Here is a 26,342-nt window from a genome sequence, read left to right as displayed (position 1 = left end):
CGTTACTCTTGCTGGTCGATATGGACATAGAATACTGGCTAAACACTCAGAGTGCTGTTGTCCACTCTCCACTGAATCTCTTAGTCGCCAGCAACGGGTTGAAATGGTTTACCATTTTAGGACACAGCCGAACACAGTGCATACTGGTCAAATTGAATGCGTGTAATAAAGACATAGAATTGTTGTGTTTGCTTACGTTTTCTGGACAAGCTACTGAAGAGAGCTGCAGACTCCTCGCATTTACCTGAAAATAGATATATTTGTGGGGTTAGAGAGAGGGAGAGAGAGAGAGAGACGGAGAGAGACGGAGAGAGAGATAGTTAGAATATATTTTATTGCACACTAAAACACAACATTAAAAGAAAACATTCAACAAGTAGATACATTTGTGCAATAGGCTGTCTTATCGCTCTAAAAGCGATCTCTTCCAGACAGCCGTTTTGTTTACAGAAATTCTTGAAAAGATAAAGCTACTGCAGGTATGTTGTTTTGCAATATTAATAATATATTATTAAAGAAAATACATACATAACAATAAATAGAGATATATATATATACCGTTAAATCATAATAAATCAACAGTATGGATAAAGCATAAGTAATAACTAAGTAATAAATAAAACTATTAACGATAACTAATAACTATAATAGAGCTTATATACAAACATGCAATACAACACGTAACACTTTTAAATATTTAAATATGGGTCTGCATTTATTGGTGGCTTTGCGTACTAAGAATCTATCTATTTCTTGCACTTTTATTTCCCTACCTATTTGCTGATAGTCTAAGGGTAGTAGATTCAACGAAGCACTGCTCTTGCTAGGATCAGTGTTCGCAAATTCTCTCAGGTTGAGCCCGTGAGCTCACCTACCCGTCTGGGCGTAGCCGGAATAGCCTCATAAGGTACCAACGAATAGGTAGGGAAAGAAAAGCATACATAGCACCGATAGAATTGAAGTGATTTAACTAAAAAATATAATAAAATGAATTTTTAATACTTCGAACGACCTATGAACATGTGAGGCCTATAAAATCAAAGGCAGCTAAATCCAAGTTTGTCAAATATTCAGGTAAACTACAAAAATCGGCCCTAAACACGTTATTACGGATCTTCCTGATCCATCGAAGTACTGCTCTTGTTAAGGCCAGTGTTAGCAACACTCCCGGTTTGAGAAACTGAAAAAACTTTGTTCGGGTAGTTACGATATTCTTTATTTTAAAGCAGACTTATAAAGAATGAGAATATTACTAATAATCTGAATTTTTAAAGATAAAACTTCGTTTATATTTGTGTACAGAGTAAAAATAAAATGTTTGAACTGAATTTGTTAGAGATTGAGCTGCATTTGTTATAACATGAAAATACTAAAGCGTGTCCAACTAACTAAACAAGATGGCGCCATAGTTAATCCATTTTACTACATTTTAAAGCGTTTAGCTGCTTTTGATTTTATAGGCCTCATGTATTCTATGAGTTTATTAAAATTAAAAAATCTATTTTAGTCCATCGGTTGGTTGGTCGTCGAAAGCACGACTACCCTGTACCCGATATCGGTAGTTTGGCACACTAACTATTCACTAGACAATCTAGGCAATTTCATTAATTCAGGAGTTTTTTCAATCATTCACTTTGTCACAACACTATTTTTATTTCATCAAAAACTGACAACACAGTAAACGTCAATTGACTTCGTCTAATAAAAAATACGACTATAGAATAAGATATGCAATTAAATAACTAAACTTACTTGTGATTCCTCGCGCGAATACGCCTGCGGACAATTATACGATTGATTAAAATGAACATACTTGAAACTGTATAAGAGACCAGCGTGCTTAGTGCGAGTTTTTTAACGTTCTCGAGAGCGTAAAAATTAACTCAATATTTGTAGGCAGTTGTAACAGCGCCCCTAGCGGCAAACGTAAACAAACGTTCCAATTCCATATTCTTTTGTTTGTTAATTTATGTTTTAGTCCTTTAGCTCTTTCTTTTTCTCAGTATCTTTGGATTCGTCTTTTCAAAAGGCTCACAGCCCACCTGCTAAGTGCTTACCGGAGCCCATAGACATCTATAACGTAAATGCCGCCCCCCACCTTGGGATATGAGTTCCAAGATTTCAGTATAGTTACAACGGCTACCCCACCCTTCAAACCGAAACGCATTACTGCTTCACGGCAGAAATAGACAGGGCGGTGGTACTATAAGTAAGTACCATAAGTAATGTCTGCAAAGAACATGAAAATATATCCTCTTCGCACTTCCAGAAATAATATGCCATAAGCCAAATCAAATTGATAGTGATGTTAAGTTTTATCTCCTATGCACAAAAGGAAAACAATTAAAAACTTACCAAATGGCGCGAGTGGACTGAATTGCTTTATCTGAAAAGACCGTAGAAAATTAGCTGGCGTAATTATTACGAGATGTCATACGAAAATGGAAAATACCGTGGAGGGGAGCTAATGCCAGAGCAGAGTGGCACGTGCCAAATAAAAATCTCTGGAGACGTAACTGTGGATGAACACAGCGGATCCAGGTAGTATAGAAAAACTCTGCTCTGGTAAAAATAAGGTGAAGGGATAATCTAGAACAATTCTTAAGTACGGTATAAAATACACAGAAGACTCTTCGCTGTGGGGAGTAGCAAAGTGGATTGTACCTCACGAGCATTTGCTGACAACTCCACAAAAGCTTTAGTGTATTATGTGTATTTAGAAGAAGATATTTGGTAATCGCTTCTCGCTCTGTCTACAAAAGTGCGTTTATAAGTATAATACATTTCGGTAAGTCTGGCTTAGTTTGACTTTTTGAAGCTCCATTTTTGTTGATAAACACTCAAGTTTGATAACCCCCCTCAATACTAGGATCCGGAGACCATAAACTTTCGTTGTAAGAACATTTCGAAATAGTCTTTGAGGGTTAATTATCCTGAAAATCCCAGTTTCGATGCAGATAAAGGCCTGATTAAGGAAGCGTTGGTGGTAGTCTATACCAAGCGGTACATGGCATCCATGATCGAACACTGTGAAAGAAAGTCACATGTGGTCGCGATCCTCAGCAGTAAGGGAACGATGAAGAAGAAGAAAAGCCTGGTACGGTCGGACGGTTGGTGGCGCAGAAAGATTATTCAGTGGAGACCAGTCACGCGCAGTGCGGGACGGTTACCTACCATAAGAACCAGCGACGTAATGAGAATCGCTAGGTCACTTTGGATGTAGAATAGCAACGGACCGGCCGCGCTGGAGACCGATTGAAGAGGCCTACGTTCAATAGTGGACAGTTGATGAGTGGTTGAGATGATGATGACGATGAAAGGCCTCAAAAACAAAAGCATACCGACATACCTTAGTGAAATCAACTTTTTCGTAATTCGTGTATTTGTTCCTTCGAGATGGCGCGTTTATAATGATTGGGTTCTCGCTGATGATGACTTTCCGATTTCCTTTATTGCTGTTGTCGACCGATCTATGAGTTACGTACGATATAAGCTTTTCTGTAACGGACTTTTCGTCGTTTTCGTGTTTATGTTTTATTACTTCAGTGGACGTTTGTTTATTCCCTGTCTTATCTTTTGTTACAACGGTATCTTCGTTATGATATTTAGTTGTTTCTGTAGTTTCGCTGTGCTTGTCAATTTCTTGGTCGGGTTTGCTTTCAATCGCAGTATCATGTTTATGTTTATGATGACTGTGTTTATGTTTTGTTACTTCGGTAGGTGTTGGTTTAGTCTCCTTTGTTACAGTGCTTCCTTCAGAATGTTCTTTTGTTGTTTCTGTAGTTTCACTGTGTTTTTCGATTTCTTGAATGGGTTTACTTTCAATCACAATATCATGTTTATTTTTATGATGGCTGTGTTTATGTTTTGTTATTTCGGTAGGTGTTGGTTTAGTCTCCTTTGTTACAGTGCTTCCTTCAGAATGTTCTTTTCGTGTTTCTGTAGTTTCACTGTGCTTTTCGACTTCTTGGACTGGTTTACTTTCAATCACAGTGTCATGTTTATGATGGCTGTGTTTATTTTTTTTTACTTCGGTAGGTGTTGGTTTAGTCTCCTTTGTTACAGTGCTTCCTTCAGAATGTTCTTTTGTTATTTCTGTAGTTTCACTGTGCTGTTCGACTTCTTGGACTGGTTTGCTTTCAATCACAGTGTCATGTTTATGTTTATAATGGCTGTGTTTATGTTTTGTTACTTCGGTAGGTGTTAGTTTAGTCTCCTTTGTTACAGTGCTTCCTTCAGAATGTTCTTTTGTTGTTTCTGTAGTTTCACTGTGTTTTTCGATTTCTTGGATGGGTTTACTTTCAATCACAGTATCCTGTTTATGTTTATGATGGCTGTGTGTATGTTTTGTTACTTCGGTAGGTGTTGGTTTAGTCTCCTTCGTTATAATGTTTCCTTCAAAATGTTCTTTTGTTGCTTCTGTAGTTTCGCTGTGCTTGTCAATTTCTTGGTCGGGTTTGCTTTCAATCGCAGTATCATGTTTATGTTTATGATGACTGTGTTTATGTTTTGTTACTTCGGTAGGTGTTGGTTTAGTCTCCTTTGTTACAGTGCTTTCTTCAGATTGTTCTTTTGCTGTTTCTGTAGTTTCACTGTGTTTTTCGATTTCTTGGATGGGTTTACTTTCAATCACAATATCATGCTTATGTTTATGATGACTGTGTTTATGTTTTGTTACTTCGGTAGGTGTTGGTTTAGTCTCCTTTGTTACAGTCCTTTCTTCAGATTGTTTTTTTGTTGTTTCTGTAGTTTCACTATGTTTTTCGATTTCTTGGATGGGTTTACTTTCAATCACAATATCATGTTTTTGTTTATGATGGCTGTGTTTATGTTTTGTTATTTCGGTAGGTGTTGGTTTAGTCTCCTTTGTTACAGTGCTTTCTTCAGATTGTTCTTTTGTTGTTTCTGTAGTTTCACTGTGTTTTTCGATTTCTTGGATGGGTTTACTTTCAATCACAATATCATGTTTATGTTTATGATGGCTGTGTTTATGTTTTGTTATTTCGGTAGGTGTTGGTTTAGTCTCCTTTGTTACTGTGCTTTCTTCAGAATGTTCTTTTCGTGTTTCTTTAGTTTCACTGTGCTTTTCGACTTCTTGGACTGGTTTACTTTCAATCACAGTGTCATGTTTATGATGGCTGTGTTTATGTTTTGTTATTTCGGTAGGTGTTGGTTTAGTCTCCTTTGTTACAGTGCTTTCTTCAGATTGTTCTTTTGTTGTTTCTGTAGTTTCACTGTGTTTTTCGATTTCTTGGATGGGTTTACTTTCAATCACAATATCATGTTTATGTTTATGATGGCTGTGTTTATGTTTTGTTATTTCGGTAGGTGTTGGTTTAGTCTCCTTTGTTACTGTGCTTTCTTCAGAATGTTCTTTTCGTGTTTCTTTAGTTTCACTGTGCTTTTCGACTTCTTGGACTGGTTTACTTTCAATCACAGTGTCATGTTTATGTTTATGATGGCTGTGTTTATGTTTTGTTACTTCGGTAGAAGTTGGTTTATTCTCTTTTGTTACGACAACATTTTTTGATTGTTCATTAGGATCATCATCATATTCGTCACTCTTCATACCTGTTGTCGCAGTATTATCTTTTTTCTGTTGGCTATCAACGATAATTGTTTCGTCTTGCTGGATTACAGAATCTTTACCGTCATCAATGTCTTTTTCTGATGAGGTTCCACTCCGATGGTTCTTGTGTTGGAATTGCTCGTTTTGTTCGCTAACGGAGACAGTTTTTGTTTTTGCCGCATCAACATTATCTGTTTTTGTTACAGCCGTATGCGTCGTCTTAAATATTTCATTGTCTTTCTTCGTTTTCGGTAAGAACCACGAGAGGAAAGTTTCTAGACCGGATCCGGAATAAACGTCTTTAGTGCTTGTAGATTTACTATCTCTTTCATTTGTGGTTCCGGTCTTTTCGTCGGAACTAGCTTCGGTTGTTGTGTCGTCCTCTTTCAATTTAGATGTGCTTCCGGACGGAGCCGTCTCGTGAGCAACACCGTCTTGTTGTCCTGTTGCATCAGAAACAAGATAATGTTTTTCTTTATTACTATAATGGCTGTGCTTCGATTTCTGTTTGGAATTTTCAAAAATAACTGTTGGAGATTTAAGAGCGGCATCGCTTTTGCTATCCTCAGAAACGACCGTTTTGGTGAACGTTTTTTGGGATCGATGATCCTCTTTGTAGTCCGAGTCGGACAGCTCCTTAAATTTACCGTCACTATTATCACCATCAGAGTATTTGTCTTTTTGCGCTTTAATATAGTTCCAAGTGTATTTATTGTTAAATGAGGGATCATCAGAGTTAGCCACTTCATCAATAAAGGTTTCGACTACACGTTGATCATCATCGTTGTCAGCGCTGCCTTTTCGTTTACCACCACCAGTGATGGTGTCAGTTGCTTGTGAATCATTAACAATGAAGCCTCCAGATCTGTCGGTATTTTCGTTTGCAGCATCACCATTATCATCTAAAACTGTATCTTCGTAGCCCGCATCGTTGACGTACCACGATTCATCGTTCGCTCTTGCGTAGTCAAGTGGAATGACGGATTTGTCGTCATCGATTTCCTCGTCGGAGGAGAACAGTCTTATTATTTCTTCATCTAGATCGCTGAAGTCGTCATCGTCATTGTCGGCGTCCGTGTAGACTATAACAGTTTCGGCACCACTCTGCCGAGGAGCTGGCTTGTCATTGTCGTTGAGGTCATCGATTTCGGTGTAACCGCTGTCGCACGACTTCAGAACACCGAAATTGAAGCATTTCGTGCTCTTAATCGCTTCTTTGATGTCCTCAAGTTGTGTTGTGATTTCTGTAATACAAAACGATATTGTGAGCTTTGTCGATTAATTAATTATCGTCGCGTCATGGCCTAATGGATAAGCCACATACGTATACATATAGATTAAAGATGAAACAGTTAAATGCTTTTCATGTCAGTCACAGGTTTCACAGGTCACATACAGGTTTGGTAATATTAGGTTACAACAGGTTGTTATTTGGTAATATTATTTTGATTATTTTCTGCGGACAGCAAAATAATCGTAACTAACAATCAGATCGTATTTAAGCAAAAGCGAACGCGTTAGTGTATTTATATGAATTTAAGTCTTCTGCTGTCAGTGATTAAGGTCGATCTTCGATGAAACGAATGGAATGGTTATAATAATTCTTACCGATTCCGTACTCCTGACTGACGTCGTAGAAGAACTGCCGGAAACCTGTCAGAGAAACGCACCGTTTGTATTAAGCTGTTATTGATATGTGAATGTCAATACGATGTCACATAAATAATAATAATATGCATGTCATAATCGAGGGTAAAAAGGCTATTTGGTTTAAGCGAAATTTCGCTTAACACGCCATGTTTATCTTTGTAATTAAGGGTGCGTATCGTTTGGTATTATCATCAACAGTTCGATGTTTTTAATTGAACTTCAATTGAGTTTACTTCATTCGAAAAGATGAAGAAGTTTTTTTGTTATGATATCTTTTCTAAATTTTAACCCTTTGACTGTTATAATAGGTCAACGGTGCCCTACGCGGCGCATTGAAGTAATTACGTCAATTTCTGCTACTAAAGCGCCTGGATTGCCTAACTCTTTACCTTCTTTTGTTTGGTAATGTATATTCTAGTCATTTAGGTCTCTTAGAAGTCTTCATTCTCAGTATTCTTCACAAGAGGATCTACCACCAGTAGTTACGCAAAATATAATTTTGCGGGTTTGATTTTTATTACAGGATGTTATTCCTTCACCGTGGAAGTTAATCGTGAACATTTGTTAAGTACGTATTTCATTAGAAAAATTGGTACCCGCCTGCGGGATTCGAACACCGGTACATAGCTAGATACGAATGCACCGGACGTCTTATCCTTTAGGCCACGATGACTGAGAAGATCCGGCGAGAAACTCAGTGACTAACTATTGCACAGACGTTTCTACTTATAATTGAGGTGACATTTATCATGTATCTTTTTATCTATACAGTTAATTAAAGAAATAAATAAACCAAAGAGAGAAAACTCACCATCAACGATTTGTGTTCCCACTGAAAACAAACGAACATTATTAGTACATATTATAATGTGTATAATATACCGACGGGTGAAAGGTTATTTGGGTTAAGCGACATTTTTATATATTTAGTGCCATTTTGTTCCCCCTTTCCCCTATAGTGACGCCCAGCTCGCACGCCTTAGACACTTTTATCTCCTCTGAATCCAGATAGCTCTTTATAGAACGTTTGAATACGTCCCCCTCCTGAAAGTTCATGTCCACTTCCGGATACATATCTCCCTTAAGTCTCGCCATTGTTGGTCCCACGCTGCATCCAACGGACCACGATCCTCTGCAGGCTTTCCAGCCACTACGGGCGGCCCACTCACGCTCCCCCCTCTCGTAACCATTAGGACCCCACTGACAACTAGTTCTGCGAGCCTGCCCCCCGCTCACGTAAGTAAGGGGGGGTAACCCAATCATTGACATACCCACGCTCCCCCCACTCGTAAGCATTAGGACCCCACTGACAACTAGTTCTGCGAGCCTGTCCCCCGCTTATGTAAGTAAGGGGGTAATCCAATCATTGACACACCCACGCTCCCCCCACTCGTAAGCATTAGGACCCCACTGACAACTAGTTCTGCGAGTCTGCCCCCCCGCTTATGTAAGTAAGGGGGTAACCCAATCATTGACATACCCACGCTCCCTCCACTCGTAAGCATTAGGACCCCACTGACAACTATTTCTGCAAGCCTGCCCCCCGCTTATGTAAGTAAGGTGGTAACCCAATCATTGACATACCCAAGCTCCCCCCACTCGTAATCATTAGGACCCCACTGACAACTAGTTCTGCGAGCCTGCCCCCCGCTCATGTAAGTAAGGGGGTAATCCAATCATTGACGTACCCACGCTCCCCCCCTTGTAAACAATAGGACCCCATTGACAACTAGATCTGTAAGCCTGCCCCTCATTTAAGTAAGTGGGTAACCCAATACCCAATCGTTGACATTGCCAATTGAATACTCACAGCCGACGCGATAGCTCTCTGCCAGGACCGCGGCTGTCTTTATCACTGTCAATTTAAAACAAAAAAGATCATGTTATTAAAGACCGTTACACAGTAAGAGCTTTTTATTCGCGGGGTATATGCTCTGTGAATATGCCGTGAATACAGAGATACGTGAATGCGGAATGGTAATTTACATATCGAGGGGTGAAAGGGTGGTTGGTTTGAGCGACATTTTTGCAACATTACAGGAGAATTAATTAAACCTTAAGAAGATAATTTCATTTAAAGTTTAAGCATTTGTAAAAAACATATCATAACAAAAACACTTCTTCGGCTACATATTTGAATGTAGTAATCCTAATTAGCAAGTTAAGTAATTTTAATTAGTAAGTTAAGTAATCTTAATTAGAAAGTTAAGTAAGTTAAGTTACAAAGATAAATGTCGCGTTTTAAGTGAAATGTCGCTTAAAGCATATATGAGTCGTCTATTATCAAAGCCGGCAATCTGACTTTTGGACAATGATTGGTAAATCAGAAAAACGAATTATTGACTTTGTATTCCATTGGCAGTCACAAAACTCTTCGGAACGACATCTTAGATAAATAACAGGTTAACTATTAACCTTTATTTAATGCAGGTTTTGAACCGTATTCTTTGAAGGAGACGATTATATTCAAATCAATCTGAATTGACATATCAATAAAAAAAAATTATCCAAATGCACAGATTGCCACCTTTGATAATAGACGACTCATATATAGCCTTTCAACCCCCTATATACGGGATTATAGGGGATACGTTCCGTACGTGACAAAATCAAAACATACTTTAGGCGTAGTTGTAATAAGGTTTAATTTACTTTTTTATTAGTCCATTTGACGACGCGCTTTCAAAGGATATTGGACTACTTTTTATCAATGTAAATAGTGAAAATGCAATGGAGGAAGCGCGCATAAGGAGCTTCTACTGTATTCTAGTTCTTAATTTAGTGTAATCATACATGCATCGACTTGAATATTTAGGTAAGGTAGGTTTGGACTCGTTTGAGGCTAGTACAGCCATGGTACAATCTAGACTTGGACCTCATGTCTCAAGGAGTTGTCCATGGGCCAGAAAAGTCGTTGTTGAACGACTGCGAGAAAAACCAGAGTTTCCCATTTCGTTGATTTGTTTTTACGTGTACCTACTAGTGGTCCCGCAGTAGTCGAAATTCTACTATAATTTATTGAAATTATAAGTTTGAACATTATCATGGTTCTATTGTTAAAGACTAATAGACTTCTATAATCACAGATTTCGCCAAAACTACACTTTAGAAAAATATTAATAGAGACAAACAATATTAATCTATTCTCAATTTGACCACAGACCTTAAACAATGACAATAATTGACAATAAACAAATAGTATGCATGCGTGTGTGTGTCAAATACATGGTAGTGTGTGTAATGTTTTTATTTTATTGATTTATTGAATTTCTGATGCACAATAAAAAATATTAACATTGTGCACTCCTTCTCTATATTGTCTTGAAGTGGAAAATTTGTGGTTTCATAGCCCCCCGTCCGGGCAATTTTTGTAAAAAGGGGTACAAAGTTTTTGCTTCACGTATTAAGATATAGATGTAAGATCGGTGAGAACGGAACGTATGAAACAATGTGGAAGGGAAAGTTAAGATGTGAGTGAGAGAAAACGGTAGGAAAGGGAAAAGAGAATGACAGACAAGGAAGATGGCGAAGACGATTTAATGAGCAAAGCGTAAAAAAGTAAAATAAGTTAAAAAAAAGTAAATTTCGACTACTGGGGGACCACTAGTTTATATAAATTAACACAATACTCACATTGAGCCAAACCAATTCCGAATTCATTTAGACTCCAGCTGCTTGGGTCGCCTGTGAAGAAATATATGACAATAGTCAGTGCTAGCAATGGTCTGTGAATGTTGCTAAATGTATGGAATGCAGGCAGGATGGAAAAGTAAAACGGAGATGACCAGTCTATGTCAAATAACTCCTCAAAGCTATACTGTTGTCACCAAATCACCACATGCACGACTTTGGTCTCTACCTTAACTTTGTACCTTAGTAGTATTATCTTTATCCTCAACCCTAGTCCTATTTTTCTCTTACTAAGTAATGTGTATTCTCCTATTTGTCCCCTAGATTTTACACCTATAAATGGGGGAGAATGCTGCAACACTGCTGGCAAAAAGCAAACCGGTCCTTTGGAAGTCAAGTGTTGTATCAATATAGTTATAGCTTCATGGATGTGTGACCCAGGAGAATCTGGCCATCTCTTCCCGTAGCAGTTGTAAGATGACTAAAGGACTACCTGGAGACAATGGGCAGCAGCACTCTGAGTTGCAGCATAGTGCGATTACGTATCGTGAATCCGTTCTTGTGAGGACCATCGTCGTATTTCTGGAGAGTACTCGCGCGTTCCGGTTCAAAGGCCTCATATCTCAAGGCGAGGTTTACGGCGTGAGACCTGATGGTTTCTTAATACGATAGGCTTGTCCTCGTCTGCCCATTCACTGATATATTAGAATTATCCCTTCCGAAGTTAATTTCTTACTTTACTTACGTTTGAAAATCTCCAATAGTTCTTTGACCGCTTTGATGATTATGCGGGGTCTTCCTTCTGCAAGAAGACACTCGCGTTAAAAATACCGACATATACCGACCTATGGAGGAAAATAAATCGAAGTAAATTAGGCCTCACACACGGTGAACGAACGGTCTGTTGAAGGTTGTAGGAATTAGCTGGATGCAAACAGCGGGGGACCGAGACTCGTGGTCAGGCTTCGGGGAGGCCAGAAGTGGACGTTAGTGGGTTAAAAGATATATGGGAGATATCGCGAACTGATATAAAAATGGTGTTAAAAGCCCACCAAATTTTTTTTTTTTTTATTGCCCTTATAGGCAGACGAGCACACGGCCCACCTGATGGTGAGTGGTTACCGTCGCCCATGGACTTCAGCAATGCCAGGGGCAGAGCCAAGCCGCTGCCTACCGCTTAATACTCTCCACAAGCCTCGTTTGAAGAAGGACATGTCATAGCGCTCGGGAAACACCGTGGAGGGGAGCTCATTCCATAGCCGGATGATACGTGGCAAAAAAGACCTCTGGAAACGCACTGTGGATGACCGCAGTGGCTCCAGGTAGTATGGATGAATTCTACTCCGGTGGCGGGAGGTGCGATGGTAAAAACGAGATGCCGGTATCATCTCGAACAATTCCTCAGAGCACTCCCCATGGAACATACGGTACAAAATACAGAGGGAACCGAAGTCCCTCCGCAGACCCAGAGGTTCCAAACTACACTATATACATAATATAACATATAATAACACTGTTCAGGATGTCCGTCGAAAACAAACAAAAAGAGATGGGTGTGCAACTTGGTGCACGTGGTGTAAGAAGTGAAACTTCTTTTGCGGTGTGCAGTATTGTGGTTTTCTTCATTTTTCATTGTTAAATCAAAATTTTCTTGTTATGGATTGCTGTGTATAAGGGAAACGATCTAGCTCGCTTTGTCCCCTCCCTCTCTCCACGGTCGAGTGGTTCGCGAGACGCTCTGTCAATTTTCTCACTCTCGCTCGTCCTAATTGTGTCTTTTCTCTCTAGCCGTAACGAATCTGTCGCTAGTTCAATTTTACTTTCAACGCGCCTAAAGAAGTTTCACTTCAATAAACACGAATCGTTTGTCTTCGCCATCAGAACCAAAACTACTATTGAGGTTTAATATTACATTTATCATCTTCTGAATCGCGAGATTACATCATAAACTTCATCTTCAATTAATACAAAAAAAATAATGTACAATTGCCCTTATTTGGTTTCCGCGTACTGCCGTGTAGTTCTACGAATTAAGTTATTTACCTTTATGTATATATTTCTTCTGTGCGTGTGTTTGTCACTGAACTCCTCCTAAACGGCTGGACCGATTTGAGTGAATTTTTGTGTCAAAGGACAACGTCTGTCGGGTCGGCTAGTTTACCTGTGAAGTTCCCGCTGTTTTCAATTAGACTCGTTATTTTGCTGAAGTAATCCGAGTCCAGACCGCAGCCAGTCAAGTAAGTTGAGACATCGTCGTATTCTCCCTCATAATACTCCCAGCCCCATTCCACGCCGTAGTCCTTCTTGCAAATGTCAAGATCCAAATCTGTGGATAATGTTCATACATTATTGTTTGCGATTTTGACGGGGAATTAGTGAAATAAATAAAATGAAATAACAATAAGTGAAGAAAGTGAAATAATAAGAAATAATAATAAAAGTGTTTTTTTCTTCGTTTTTTTAAGTGCGAAGCTCCTAGGTTGTTTACCTGAAAAGCTTTTCTCTGTTGGTGCTAACACATCATTAACGCTTTGAGGTCCGATTTCCACACGCATTGGACGTATAGTCTTAAGAGCGCAAAGGGTTAATTTTTCAAATAAACATTGACCAAAATTGTCGAGTGATCTTTCCTTAGTCATGTAGGAAATGGATTATTAGGCGATGTTTTTCAAGGCCTCCATGATTTTTCTTTGGTGAGCGGTCAAGGTAAGGCTCGTCTTGTGAACCATCTAGTATCAAGTGGCTAGCGAGCTCATCACAACGCGCAGCACACAACCCTTGAGACGTGAGGTCGAAACCTCATGTGTACTGTATTACGCAACGAAAACATACATAACTATTAACGAATTGTCTTTAAAAAATCCATTTGGAATCACACAATACAAGATCCTTTGTCAAGGAAATTCGAATATAGTGTTAGTGTGTGAATGCGATGCGATATTTGTATAAGAATCTTTATAAAATCAGCTTTATAGCTATTTGGTTAAAGTTAAATTTAATTTATAATCACGGCAACACGTTAATAAAGAACATCTGTGTAAACAGCGCTCGAATAAATTACCTTTGGCCAGTTGTTTTAGGGCTCCGCCGGGGAGGCAGGCGTGGCCTCGACCGAGAGCGAGGAAAACTGGAAAAATTTAGCGTGAAAACTATGAAAAAAGCACGCGGCTGATCTAGATCACACTAGATAACAGTAGCACCATCTAGCGGTGTTTTAACTAACTATATAATCTTAATGTATGTACATTGTTGACATTGCCTTTGATTTTGAACTATCCATGTTGTTATATTGACAAAGTACAGAGAATTTCTTCTACAAGCTTCTCATAAATAGGTAATTGGTAATTGAATTCCAAAAATGATATGGATTAAATAATGAAATGATTATAGCGAGGGTTAAAATGCTATTAGGTTTAAGCGAAATTTTTGCAACTTGACAGTTTTTTTATTTTTTTTTATTGCTTAGATGGGTGGACGAGCTCACAGGATCGCATAGACATCTATAACGTAAATGCGTCACCCACCTTGAGATATTTCTAAGGTCTCGGTATAGTTACAATGGCTGCCCCACCCTTCAAACCGAAACGCATTACTGCTTCACGGCAGAAATAGGCAGGGAATACCTACCTGTGCGGACTCACAAGAGGTCTACCAGTAATTACCTACGCAAATTATAATTTTGCGGGTCTGATTTTTATTAGACGATGTTATTCCTTCACCGTGGAAGTAGATCGTGAGCATTTACGGGGAGCTATTTAAAGTTTAAGCTTTTGGAAAATCAATATCATAACAAAAAAAAACCTTCTTCAGGTATTTGAATCGTGTGAACTTATTTGAAGATCAATTAAAAGCGTCGAACTGTTGATACTGATACCGAATAAAACGGACCTTTAATTAAAAAGATAAATGTCGCTTATTAAGCGATATGTCGCTTAAACCAAATACCCTTTCACCCCTCGATAAATATTATAAAGCTGAAGAGTTTGTTTGTTTGAACGCGCTAATCTCAGGAACAACTGGTACGATTTGAAACATTATTTCAGTGTTACATAGCCCATTTATTAAGGAAGGCTATAGGATGTATAGCATCACGCTAAGACTAATACAAGCGGAGCACCAATAAAGAATGTTTCAAAATCGGGGTTTTTTCCCTTTTGAGAGCTTCCGTTGCATGCGCTGCAGAAACTGTTACAGTTTCGCTAAAATAATGTATGACAGAATTGTTCCCCTTTAAAAGATCTAAAAAAAAGCATATAGTCTATATGTTAAGGTTGGCTCACTATAGTTTTTATGCTAACCAAATTTCTTCTAAAATAAAGCATTATTTGTGAACTATTCCACGCGGACGAAGTCGCGGGCAAAAGCTAGTGATACTATAATTAGTTTAGCTAGAACGGATATTAACGTTTTTTTTATTGCCCTTGTAGGCAGACAAGCATACGGCCCACCTGATGGTGAGTTGTTAGCGCCGCCCATGGACTTCAGCAATGCCAGGGGCGGAGCCAAGCCGCTGCCTACCGTTTAATACTCTCCACAAGACTCGTTTGAAGAAGGACATGTCATAGCGCTCGGGAAACACCGTGGAGGGGAGCTCATTCCATAGCCGGATGGTACGTGGTGAATTACTTAACAACATCGAATGTGTCTCCGCGTTTTTTAAAGTTAGTATAATCGTAAAAGATAGTAAAAGTCATGCTGAGTAAAGCGAGCCAATTTTACATAAATGAAATACCTAGCGGATTCATTTTAGGCAGTGTCAACAATAAACATGTGTTCCGAAAAATGTGTTTGCCAAACCAAATTTACGTATTTCTGGTAAATTGAATTTGTATAATATATTCAAACAAAACATTGATAAACGACTTACGTCTCGCGACAGCTGTGCCAACTGGAAAGAAATAAATTAAACTTTGACATGTACACAAAGATTATTCGATATTAAAACTAACACTGTTAATATCGGTGCTTAGAAAAAAAAAAAGATGTGTGGTGTCGTGGGACACCGTTGAACGAAGTTCCTTATTATAAAAATATTAATTTTATGTTCTATTCGAGGTATAAAGAAAATAAAACTGGAGGTTTTGCAACAACCCACGGTCATTCGGTAAAGTGCGAACTTATTGTGGTACACTTCATTCACGGTTGTTTGCATTAAAAATTAGTGTATTGCGCAAACGAACGCTCTGAGATCGTGGTCAATGAATGATAAAAAAATATGTTATTTTTTTACGTTATTACAAAGTTAAGTCGTACAGTTTATAAGTAATACCTGTGTGCATTACTAATAAAAATCTTACGTTATGGACGTTTTTTCCCTGTTAGGGTACCCCTCCGCATCGTTCCATAAAGAACTTCGTTCAAAAATTTATTGCATACATTGAAGTCTTATGAAAAGGGCACTAGCGCCACCTAGTTTGTTTTTATTGACTAATTTCTCGAAGTTCTTAAGATTAGATTTTTAAAGTTTTCGTAATATGCAATTTTAATTTATTTATATTCATGTTTTTATAATCAACTTTATCGATAATCAACTTCATGACTCTTCCCGACATCTATTGGCGAATAATAATACTATTTTTCATAATTGAGAGCAACTAATTGCTTTAAAGACACAATAACACTAAAGCTAGCAGATGGCGTTGTTAAACCACCCGAAGTCACTTAAAAATGTCTAAACGATCTTGGAATTTATCTTGAAAATTTATCAATATGTAATTCGTATTTAAATATAATTTCTAAAAAACACAATTTATCGGTCATCGTCTAGTGTTAATTTTAAATGCCCAGCGAAGCGGGCGAGTATGGCTAGTTTTTCTATAAGATTTATTCTATTCGCCGGTACAATTGTTAATAAACACACTTACGTTCTGGAATCCACTCCTCAATGGTGTCGGAGACGACTTTAGCAACTGAAAAGAGGAAGTTGATTAAAACAGATGAAGATTAAAAGAAAAGGACAATATATCTAAAGATCAATGAAGAGTAAAATTGTTTTATTTTAATATATTGCTTAGATGGGTGGAAGACCTCACAACTACCTGGTGTTAAGTGTTTACTGCGGGCATAGACATCGACAACTTAAAAGCCACCACTCACCTTGGGATAAGAGTTATAAAGTCTCAGTTTTACAGTAAAACGGCTACCCTTCAAACCGAAGCGCATTACTACTGCTTCACGGCAGAAATAGGCAGGGTGGTGGGACCTACCCGCGCGGACTCACAAGAGGTCCTGTCAGTAATTATGCAAATAATAATTTTGCGAATTTCATTTTAAATTACACGATGTTATTCCTTCACCGTGGAAGTCAATCGTGAACATATGTCATGTACGTATTTCATTACAATAATTGGTACCCGCCTGCGGGATTCGAACACCGTTGCATGGCTAGATACGGATGCACCGGACCGCTTATCTTTTAGGCTGTGACTACTGTTTTTAAATCACGTCATCGAAATTAAAAGCTCTTGTTTTGTACATAGTTTTCCTATTACTCTGTACTATGTCTTCTTTTCTGTGTGTACATAAATAAATAAATAAAAGCTATTTATTAACAAACTTACTCAAGTAAATTCCGTGGAATGCTTCGTTTAAGTTAGTTGCTGCTTCTGTAGAACAAATAAAAATATTAGATAATTTGTTATGTTCACAAATAACATTAACGAAACGTTGTTTTGAAGGTCTTTGTGAGGAATAAGGGTGACACTCTCGAAAAGGTACTCATTAATGGCAAAGATGGGAAGAGTTCCATGCGCTGGTCTGATCGAATTTAGACGACATTGGACTCCAGCATCAGTGTCGCTATTCCACCACGCAGAGGACAACAGATTGCCCAGCAAGGGTCACGACTCTCAGACTTTTACAGCCCACTGAATTTCCCGCCGGATCTTCAGTGGGTCACGTTTCCGATCCGGTAGTAGATTCTGCGAAGTACTGCTCTTGCTGGGGTCAATGTTAGCAATACTCCGGTTTGAGCCCCGTGAGCTCACCTACACGTTAAGGAGAATCTGAAATAGCCTCTCAAGGCTATCAGCATAGGTAGGGGGAAAAAACTGAGGAGAAGTTAACGAATCGAACGATTGACTCACTCAATTCCGATATTTCCTTTAATATCCTGTGTGAGGTTTTGTGATCTGAAATAACGAAAGAAAAAATTAAACAGGTTAATTGTTAGAGTAAATTCGCTTTGGATTAAATTATTTGAAATTTTCTTTTCGACACGACTTCGTTGTTAGTTCAGAATTATTTCGGGTTAAAGATATTCTTTATTCTCAAAAGAATTACATAAATTCACTTAAATGAGAACATTAAAATAGTTACAATTAATTCAGATCGTGCAGTATATGACAATAATTTACAGTAACAACATGCGATGCTATGCTATCTATACTATCTATACTAATATTATAAAGAGGAAAGATTTGTTTGTTTGTTTGTTTTGAATAGGCTCCGAAACTACTGGACGATTTGAAAAATTCTTTTTCCATTAGAAGCCGACATTGTCCCTGATGAACATAGGCTACTTTTAAAAAAAAAAAAAAAATATTTTTTTGGTTTCATGTGTGTTTTAATGTTTCCGAAGCGAAGCGAGGGCGGGTCGCTAGTAAACAATACATTTAACAAAAACTATAAAGATTATTATTTTTTTTAAATGTATAAACAGGGTAGATTAATTACCACTCGACCAGCCGCCGGCCGCTCGGTGGCGGGTAGATATTGGCGCCACAAGGAGCTAGTTCGCATGGATGTGGCATTGGTTAAATGTTTGCAGGTTGTTAGTTTCGTTGTTTTTTCATTTCATTGTTTAATTATGAATCGTTTATTATTTGTTTTGATACATTGTATGATTTATGTGTATTGCATGATTGAGTTTTGTGTAAGTATATAGAATTAAGATTAACAAATAATATTATGGAGTATGTTTACAATAGTTTTCTTAGGTTTATTGTAAGGTATTATTTTGTGTTAAAAAAACAGGGACTGGGTAAATATCGAGAGGTGAAAGACTATTTATTTGATTTAAGCAACATTACAGGAGAGCCATTTCAAGTTTAAACATTTGGAAAATATGTCATAACAATAAAAACTTCTTCAGCTATTGGAATGAGGTAAACTTACCAAATAAAATGCACCTTTAATTACATAAATAAATGTCGCTTAAACCAAATTATTATCGAAGGACATCGTCAAACTTCCGCTGTTAAGTGATTTTCGGAGTCATTGGACAGCAGCAGGGAAACTAGACAAACGCCGCGATCAACCATGTATACACAGAGAACTTGGTGCGCAATGGAAATCGATTTAACATCGACTGACGCGTGGAATTAATGGTTTGCATCAGACCTTCACGATAACGCAGGCTGTGACTTATTTTCTTGCATTGGTCCATGAGCCACACTGACAAATAATCAGGCGGATATTAGTCTTCCGAGTTATGTTGTAAAGATCATGTTAATAGAGATTTATTATTGCACCACATGTGACTCACACATTTCTCTTACCCTAAAAGGGAAGATATATTATTATAAGACCTTAATAAGGCCTGCCGTCTTGTATGAATCCGCTTTCTGGACGACTAAAGTGGCGGGTGAAAGGCGATTGCATGCAGAAGAGATGCTAATGATGCGATGGATGTGTGGAGTAACGAGAATGGATAGAATACTGAATTAATATGTTAGAGGAAGTCTGAAAGTGGCACCTGTGACAGAGAAGCTGGGAAGTACGCGTTTGGAATGGTATGGACATGTGATGAGATAAAATGAGAATGAGGTTGGTAAGAGAGTGTTAACTATGAATGTGGAAGGATATAGAGGAAGAGGTAGACCTAAGAAATGGATGGATTGCGTGAAAGACTATATGGGTAATAGGGGAGAATAAGCGAAGTAATGGTATATGATAGAAGAGTGTGGAAGGAGAAAACATGTTGCGCCGACCCCAGGTGACTGGGAGAAGGGCAGAAGAATGATGATCTTGATGAGAGATTTATTATCGCAATCTCATATTTTTAGATGCTCCTTTAGGTATCATAAGAACATTACGCCCCCGGAATATAAATTAAATAATTACCCGAGAAAGCTGAAGCGAATAAACCTGGGAAAGAAAATAAAAAAATGTTATTAAGTACTCGCCAATCGAGATGATTTTGTGTGTTAAATAAAAATAGCAGAGGTTCGATATTGAAAGCTTGTCACGCAATGAACACGGATGTCTTCGAAAGAATTTCTTAACTGACTCTCACTAACTTTAACTGAACTTACTTAGTCCGCACTGGTAGGTATCACCACCCTGCCTATTTCTGCCGTGAATCAGTAATAATGCGCTTCGGTTTGAAGGGTGGGGCAGCTGTTGTAACAATACTGAGACCTTAGAACTCATATCTCAAGGTGGGTGGCGGTATTTACGTTGTAAATGTCTATGGGCTCCAGTAACCACTTAACACCAGGTGGGCTGTGAGCTCGTACAACCATCAAAGGAAAAAAAAATAAAGAAAAATTATACTAACTTAAAGATCAATAAAATATATATTATATATACATATTATATGGAAAGAAAGATCTTTTTAGTTTTAAAGTTTTTTCTTAAACAAGTTCATTATCGTCGTTCAATGTAGATAAATAATTCAAATATAATGATATTGTTTAAAATATAAATTTAACTAGAGAATATAAGGGGTTTTAGTTATTTATTAATGTTTTTTTTTGTTGTTTTTGCATTTATCATAGTTTCATTGTGTGAATTTAGAGCATAGATTTGTTTCTTTTTAAGTTAAAGTTTTTTATGAGCTACTTTTTCGAGAATGCTTTAGCGATTTCTGTAAAATATGTGAAAATTAGCTCAAAACTAGAAGGGTTAACAAAAAGGAACCAAATATATCTGTATATTTATACGTGAAGCAAAAACTTTGTACCCCTTTTTACGAAAATTGCCCGGACGGAGGATTATGAAATTTCCCACACTCATAGAGAATAGAGAGAAGGAGTGCAGAATGCTAATTTTTTTTTAAATTATGCATTAATAATACATTAAATCAGTAAAGAAACATTACACACACTACCATGTATTTGACACACACACACATAGATATACTCTTTGTTTATTGTCAAACTTTTGTTATTACTTAAAGTCTGTGGTCAAATTGAGAATAGACTAAATATTGTTTATCTTTAATATTATTTGTCTACAGTGTAGTTTTGGCGAAATCTGTGATTATAGAAATATAATAAATAGTCTTTGACAATAGGACCATAATAATGTTCAAACTTATAATTTCAATAAATTATAGTCGAATTACTGAAACAACTCTATGTACACTCACCGTACGATGAGAACGGTCCATGACTCTGAAATCAGAACGAGTATACTGATTATAACAAACAATTCAGCGGCTGTCAAACTTCAGACGTATGAAAACGCCAGTTACTCTAAACCCGCGCGAGTAGGTACCACAGCCGCGAAAAAAACACGTGTTTTGTCTGAAGTTTGAGTCAGACCTTACGCGATTGAGACTCCAACCTCAAGCCTCAATTCAAACCAATTTAAATTCAATTAAATTCAAACCAATATATTAAAAAAAAGAACTGTGCAAATTGAAAATGGCTAATGACTAACACATGGATAAAGGTTGTCCCACAATAAAAAGGGACAGATAACCAGGAGGGAGGCTTTAGTCCGTAGGTCACTGAGACACTTTCTCAGTGGAGTCGGGCATGCCCATTGGCCCGGGCCCTTGGGTATCCTTGAGGAATTCCTCGCGCCCACCCGTAAAAAAAAACCTCAAGCCTCGTGCACTCGTTGATCCTTGTACGCAGTATGAGACAAATAAAAAAAACACTTAACCAACTTGGCGATCTAAGCTTAGTCCGAATTAATTACCTTTGTTAAAAGAGCTTTCTCGATCTTCGAATTCTTCTCGACTTTGTGGGAAGAATGCGAATGTTCATGGTGGTTCTTCTTTGAGGTCGAAGTAGATGATACCACGACCATCTGTGTAACGAAATTGTTTTCCAAGCATTATGATGATACTTAAATTTTTTAAGGGATTTCTAAGTCAAATGAATTCATTGACTGCCATTGGTAATGTCCATGGGCGATGGCAATGGTTATCACACGCTTTTGATTACGGCGCTGACCTTAGAACATACGGTACAAACACACAGAGAGAGCGGTCGTCACGTAGATTGAGAGATGATTACTTCAGTGCGCCGCGTTGGGCACCGGTGCAAAATTAAGTGGGAATCTAAAATGCTGTCCTCAATAGAGTCAAGCAGTATTACTGGTGGCAGGACCTCTTGTGAGTCCGTACGGGTAGGTACCATCACCCCGCCTATTTCTGCTCTGAAGCAGTAATACGTTTCGGTTTGAAGGGTGGGGCAGCCGTTGTAGCTATCCTGAGACCTTAGAATTTATATCTCAAGGTAAGTGGCGGCATTTACGTTGTAGATGTCTATGGGCTCCGGTAACCGCTTAACACCAGGTTTGCCGTAAGCTCGTGAGCAATAAAAAAAACTATTCAGGTTATAACCAAACGAAACTTACCAAAATAAATAGCACCAAATACTTTGTCCAATCCATTTCCTCTAGCACCAACCTCGTACACAAAAATTGAATTGAATAAGCCCCGACCGAACTATACCAGTTTATATATGTATAACGTTATATGTCAGCGGTGTTTGCGCAAGTGCTCCATAATACGAACCGTAATATGAAATAACATAACATATCTATGTGATTCTTAAAGCGAAAATACACGCACTTAAATAGCAAATCGAAGGGACAATTAACTTTTAAACGCCGCTTCTATTGTTGTTGCAAAACCTGAGGATTTGTATTTTTATTGCATAGATGGGTGGACGAGCTCCACAGCCCACCTGGTGTTATGTGGTTACCGTAGCCCATAGACATCTACAACGTAAATGCTGCCACCCACCTTGAGATACTAGTTCTAAGGTCTCAGTATAGTTACAACGGCTGCCTCATCCTTCAAACCGAAGCGCATTACTGCTTCACGACGGATATAGACAGTGTGGTGGTACCTACCCGTGCGGACTCACAAGAGGTCCTACCACCAGTAAATTCGGAATGTGGTTCCGCGCTAAGAATGCTCGTATATCTTAAATCTTGGAACCAGATGAGTCCTTATAAGTTACTTCCAATACTACATAAATAAATGGAAACAACTGGGAACAAATCCCGCTAAGTTATCCGGTCACAAATTAGGGTTCCCTGTGTTATGGGCACCAGAGCCTGACACATACATACTTAAGGACTTTTAAATCTATATACCGGCGCAACCTTGTTATTTAGTTAACTAAGATTAGAGTTTCCTCAATGTTAAAATTGTTGGTTAACTGTTATAAGTCCAACGCAAGTCAATAATTGCTTAAGACGGTATTCAGGAAAATTAATGAACAAACCACCCCCGTTGATCTTATATAAATACGAGTTACTTTTGTCGCACAACACATTCCGACTCGAGCAGCCGAACGGTGCGGAGCCCGCTGTTGTCATTGTTGTTGTACACTTGAAATTCAATAAAAGGAAAAGTAAGCTTAAGTAAGTTTGCTTAGAAAAGTAAGTTTAAATTACTATCAATATGGAAGGCAATAACAATAATAATTATGAAGAGAATGGCATCAGCGACGTCATCATTTTAAAAATACCATGGAATCAGCCCCTCCGTCGTATATATAATATAGATAATGAACACTCAAACAAAGAGCAAACAATTCTGCTCATCACACAATGTTTTCTCAATGTGGGAATAAGATTCACCATTGACTACAAGAAGACTCAGAAGAAGACTGTCTCAAGATCTACTCAATCTAGATAGATTGAGATGAACATGCCAATAGATATTTTACAAACACCGTCTATGAAATTGTTTTATCTCAAAACCACGGCTGCATGTCTAAAAACAGCCAACTGTATAGAAGAAACAAATAAAAAGCTATTTGTGCGATTTAATTTCGTTCTTAAACTAAATATTTATTGATCTAACAGCGGCACCCTCATCGACAGAGACAGAAAGAGATAGGGAAAGATCGTGCGAGTCAAAGTGATATGGGAGGTCAGTGTGCTTAGTGCGAGTTTTTTAACGTTTTCGATAGCGTAAAAGTTAGTTCATATTTGTATGGAATGGGATCGTTCGCGTGCGTTTGCCGCTAGGGGCGCTGTTCCAACTGCATACAAAATTGGGTTAACTTTTACGCTATCGAGAATGTTAAGAAACTCGCACTAAGCACACAGGACTCTCGGTGTCGAGGAATATGACGCAGGGAGGAGAAAGATCTAAGAGCAACAGGTATAATGTGTAATTTAGAAACGTATATATAGTATAGGCAATTTTTTTCTCTAACAATCCTAGTAGCCTCGAGGTTATTCTAGATTCACAGAACTAGTAAGTGAGCTCGCGGGGCTTAAACCTGACGTTGTTGCTAACACGAACCCTAGCAAGAGCCGTGCTTCGCGGTATCTACCACCGGATCGGAAACGTGACCCACTGAGAAGATCCGGCGAGAAACTCAGTGGGCTGTTTGGGTGGCGCATTTACGTTGTAAATGTCTATGGGCTCCAGTAATCACTTAACACCAGGTGGGCTGTGAGCTCGTCCAACCACATAAGCAATAAAAAAAAATCGGTTGTCTGTAAAGTCTGTTTACTAACGATAGTTGAACGTGACAACGTCATAGGAAAATACAGATGGAATGGTTTCATTTTTCAATTATCGCAATTATCGTTGCTATAAACAATTGACACCACATTCACTTTTCACTGAACTTCATACTTGATGAAAATATGTAAATGTATTATTGTATAGCAGCTGTCCACGCGGATGCATCGCTCACATCGCCTCAGAACGAGGTAACGCCGCATGAGCCATGTTTTTTCGTGCGTGCAGCCGGCTCCATGGAATTATAAGACGTTGTCACGTCAAAAAAAGTACGTATTTCATTAGAACAATTGGTACCCGCCTGCTGGAGTCGAACCTCGGTACACTTGGGTCGGTCGATACGAACGCAACGGCCGTCTTATCCATTACGCCATGACGACAATAACTGAATAAGAATCTCCAATAAGACCGAACAAAAGCTTAAATAGATATTATGCTCTATCGAAACGGACGTAAGTGCAATATTGTGTGTCACGAATCTTACTTAACTAGAGGTCCCGCAATAGTCGAAATTCGACCATAATTAATTGGAATTGTAAGTTTGTACACTATTATGATTGTATTTTATACTTCTATATTCACAAATTTCGCCAAGGCTACACTATAAAGAAATATTAATAAAGACAAACAATATTTAATCTATTCTCAATTTGACAACAGACGTCAAGAACAAAAGTTTGACAATAAATAGTATGCGTGCGCGTGTGCGTCAAATACGTGGTATGTAGTGTGTGTAATGTTTTCTTTATTGATTTAATGTATCTTTTATGCATTATTTTAAAAAAATATTAGAATTGTGCACTTCTTCTCTATATTCTCTATAAGTGTGGAAAATTTCATACTCCTCTGTCCGCGCAACTTTCGTAAAAAGGGATACAAAGTTTTTGCTTCACGTATTAATCTCACTTAATACCTTCTGCGTCCGAACGAAAACCTCCGAAAACATTGTCACAGTATTAATAAATCAAAAAAAAGCCATGTAGGTAGTTCTTTGAGCAAATTAAACAATTTTAAATTACATTTGTATAAACACAGTTCAGGATACATTAATTCAAGTATTTCAATTGTTAATCTTCGATGAACGCAAAACGCGTCGAAATTCCTCAATAGATATTGTTTGGATTGCTTAAACATTTTTGGCAATTGTTTTTTCCCATCCAAACTTTGCTAGTATATTAAGTATTATCGTTAATTTCGTTACGTATATGTTTGTATTGTGTTAAACACACAATCAAAACCGATATATTAAAAGTAAGTAGTAAATCAAGTTTTATATTTAATTAATTTTTTTTGCGGCTCGTCGATTTTACCGTTGAAGGATCCCCCTCCCGAAGGAAGGCCCGCCGCGGCGCCGTGAAGTAGTAATGCGTTTCGGTTTGAAGGGTGGGGCAGCCGTTGTAACTATAATGAGACTTTAGAACTTAATGGTGGCGCATTTACGTTGTAGGTGTCTTTGGGCTCGGGTAACCACTTAACACCAGGTTGGCTGTGAGATCGTCCACCCATCTAAGCTATTAAAAAAAAAAAATACTTTAAGTAATTATGTTACGTAAGTGAAATTGTGTAAAATTAGATTTTGTTATTTTTCCTTATTCAATTATTATTGTTACGCGCTAGGGCTCTGGATAAATTAAACTTTCACCGAAGTACAAATTTAAACTCTATTAAATACTAATTAAAGAACACTTTATACTACCGCTTCGATTCAGGTGATCCGTTCGCTGTTTTGCTTTGAGTAGTTCCGATTACTAACTGCCTTCGTGTCATCCCTGCAAACGCTGTTATCCCTACTAATATATAAAATATGTGAATGTAAGTTTGTTTGTT

At 38.0% G+C, this 26,342-nt stretch overlaps 1 protein-coding gene across 2 annotated transcripts in view; it reads right to left on the bottom strand.

Moving 5' to 3' along the window:
• The window catches only part of LOC101740721 (uncharacterized), a 40,538-nt gene extending 17,949 nt beyond the window's left edge, over positions 1 to 22,589 (bottom strand). For both annotated transcript variants that reach the window (XM_038013949.2, XM_062671026.1), the window contains exons 1-19: positions 22,382 to 22,589; positions 21,719 to 21,829; positions 21,162 to 21,186; positions 19,913 to 19,936; positions 17,935 to 17,979; positions 17,410 to 17,454; positions 16,714 to 16,758; positions 15,717 to 15,737; positions 13,911 to 13,976; positions 13,011 to 13,175; positions 11,595 to 11,651; positions 10,853 to 10,903; positions 9,030 to 9,074; positions 8,031 to 8,051; positions 7,178 to 7,222; positions 3,350 to 6,813; positions 2,356 to 2,386; positions 1,753 to 1,776; positions 197 to 244 (exon numbers count right to left, since the gene is read on the bottom strand). In XM_038013949.2, the coding sequence (XP_037869877.1) occupies positions 197 to 244; positions 1,753 to 1,776; positions 2,356 to 2,386; positions 3,350 to 6,813; positions 7,178 to 7,222; positions 8,031 to 8,051; positions 9,030 to 9,074; positions 10,853 to 10,903; positions 11,595 to 11,651; positions 13,011 to 13,175; positions 13,911 to 13,976; positions 15,717 to 15,737; positions 16,714 to 16,758; positions 17,410 to 17,454; positions 17,935 to 17,979; positions 19,913 to 19,936; positions 21,162 to 21,186; positions 21,719 to 21,829; positions 22,382 to 22,417 (4,369 nt within the window). In that variant the 5' untranslated portion in view covers positions 22,418 to 22,589. The remainder of the gene's footprint in view (positions 1 to 196; positions 245 to 1,752; positions 1,777 to 2,355; positions 2,387 to 3,349; positions 6,814 to 7,177; positions 7,223 to 8,030; positions 8,052 to 9,029; positions 9,075 to 10,852; positions 10,904 to 11,594; positions 11,652 to 13,010; positions 13,176 to 13,910; positions 13,977 to 15,716; positions 15,738 to 16,713; positions 16,759 to 17,409; positions 17,455 to 17,934; positions 17,980 to 19,912; positions 19,937 to 21,161; positions 21,187 to 21,718; positions 21,830 to 22,381) is intronic.
• Positions 22,590 to 26,342: the final 3,753 nt, after the last annotated feature.

The sequence above is a fragment of the Bombyx mori genome, chromosome 11, assembly GCF_030269925.1.
Source record: "Bombyx mori chromosome 11, ASM3026992v2".
In the NCBI taxonomy this organism is placed as follows: domain Eukaryota; kingdom Metazoa; phylum Arthropoda; class Insecta; order Lepidoptera; family Bombycidae; genus Bombyx; species Bombyx mori.
This window is presented reverse-complemented; position numbering and strand designations above follow the sequence as displayed.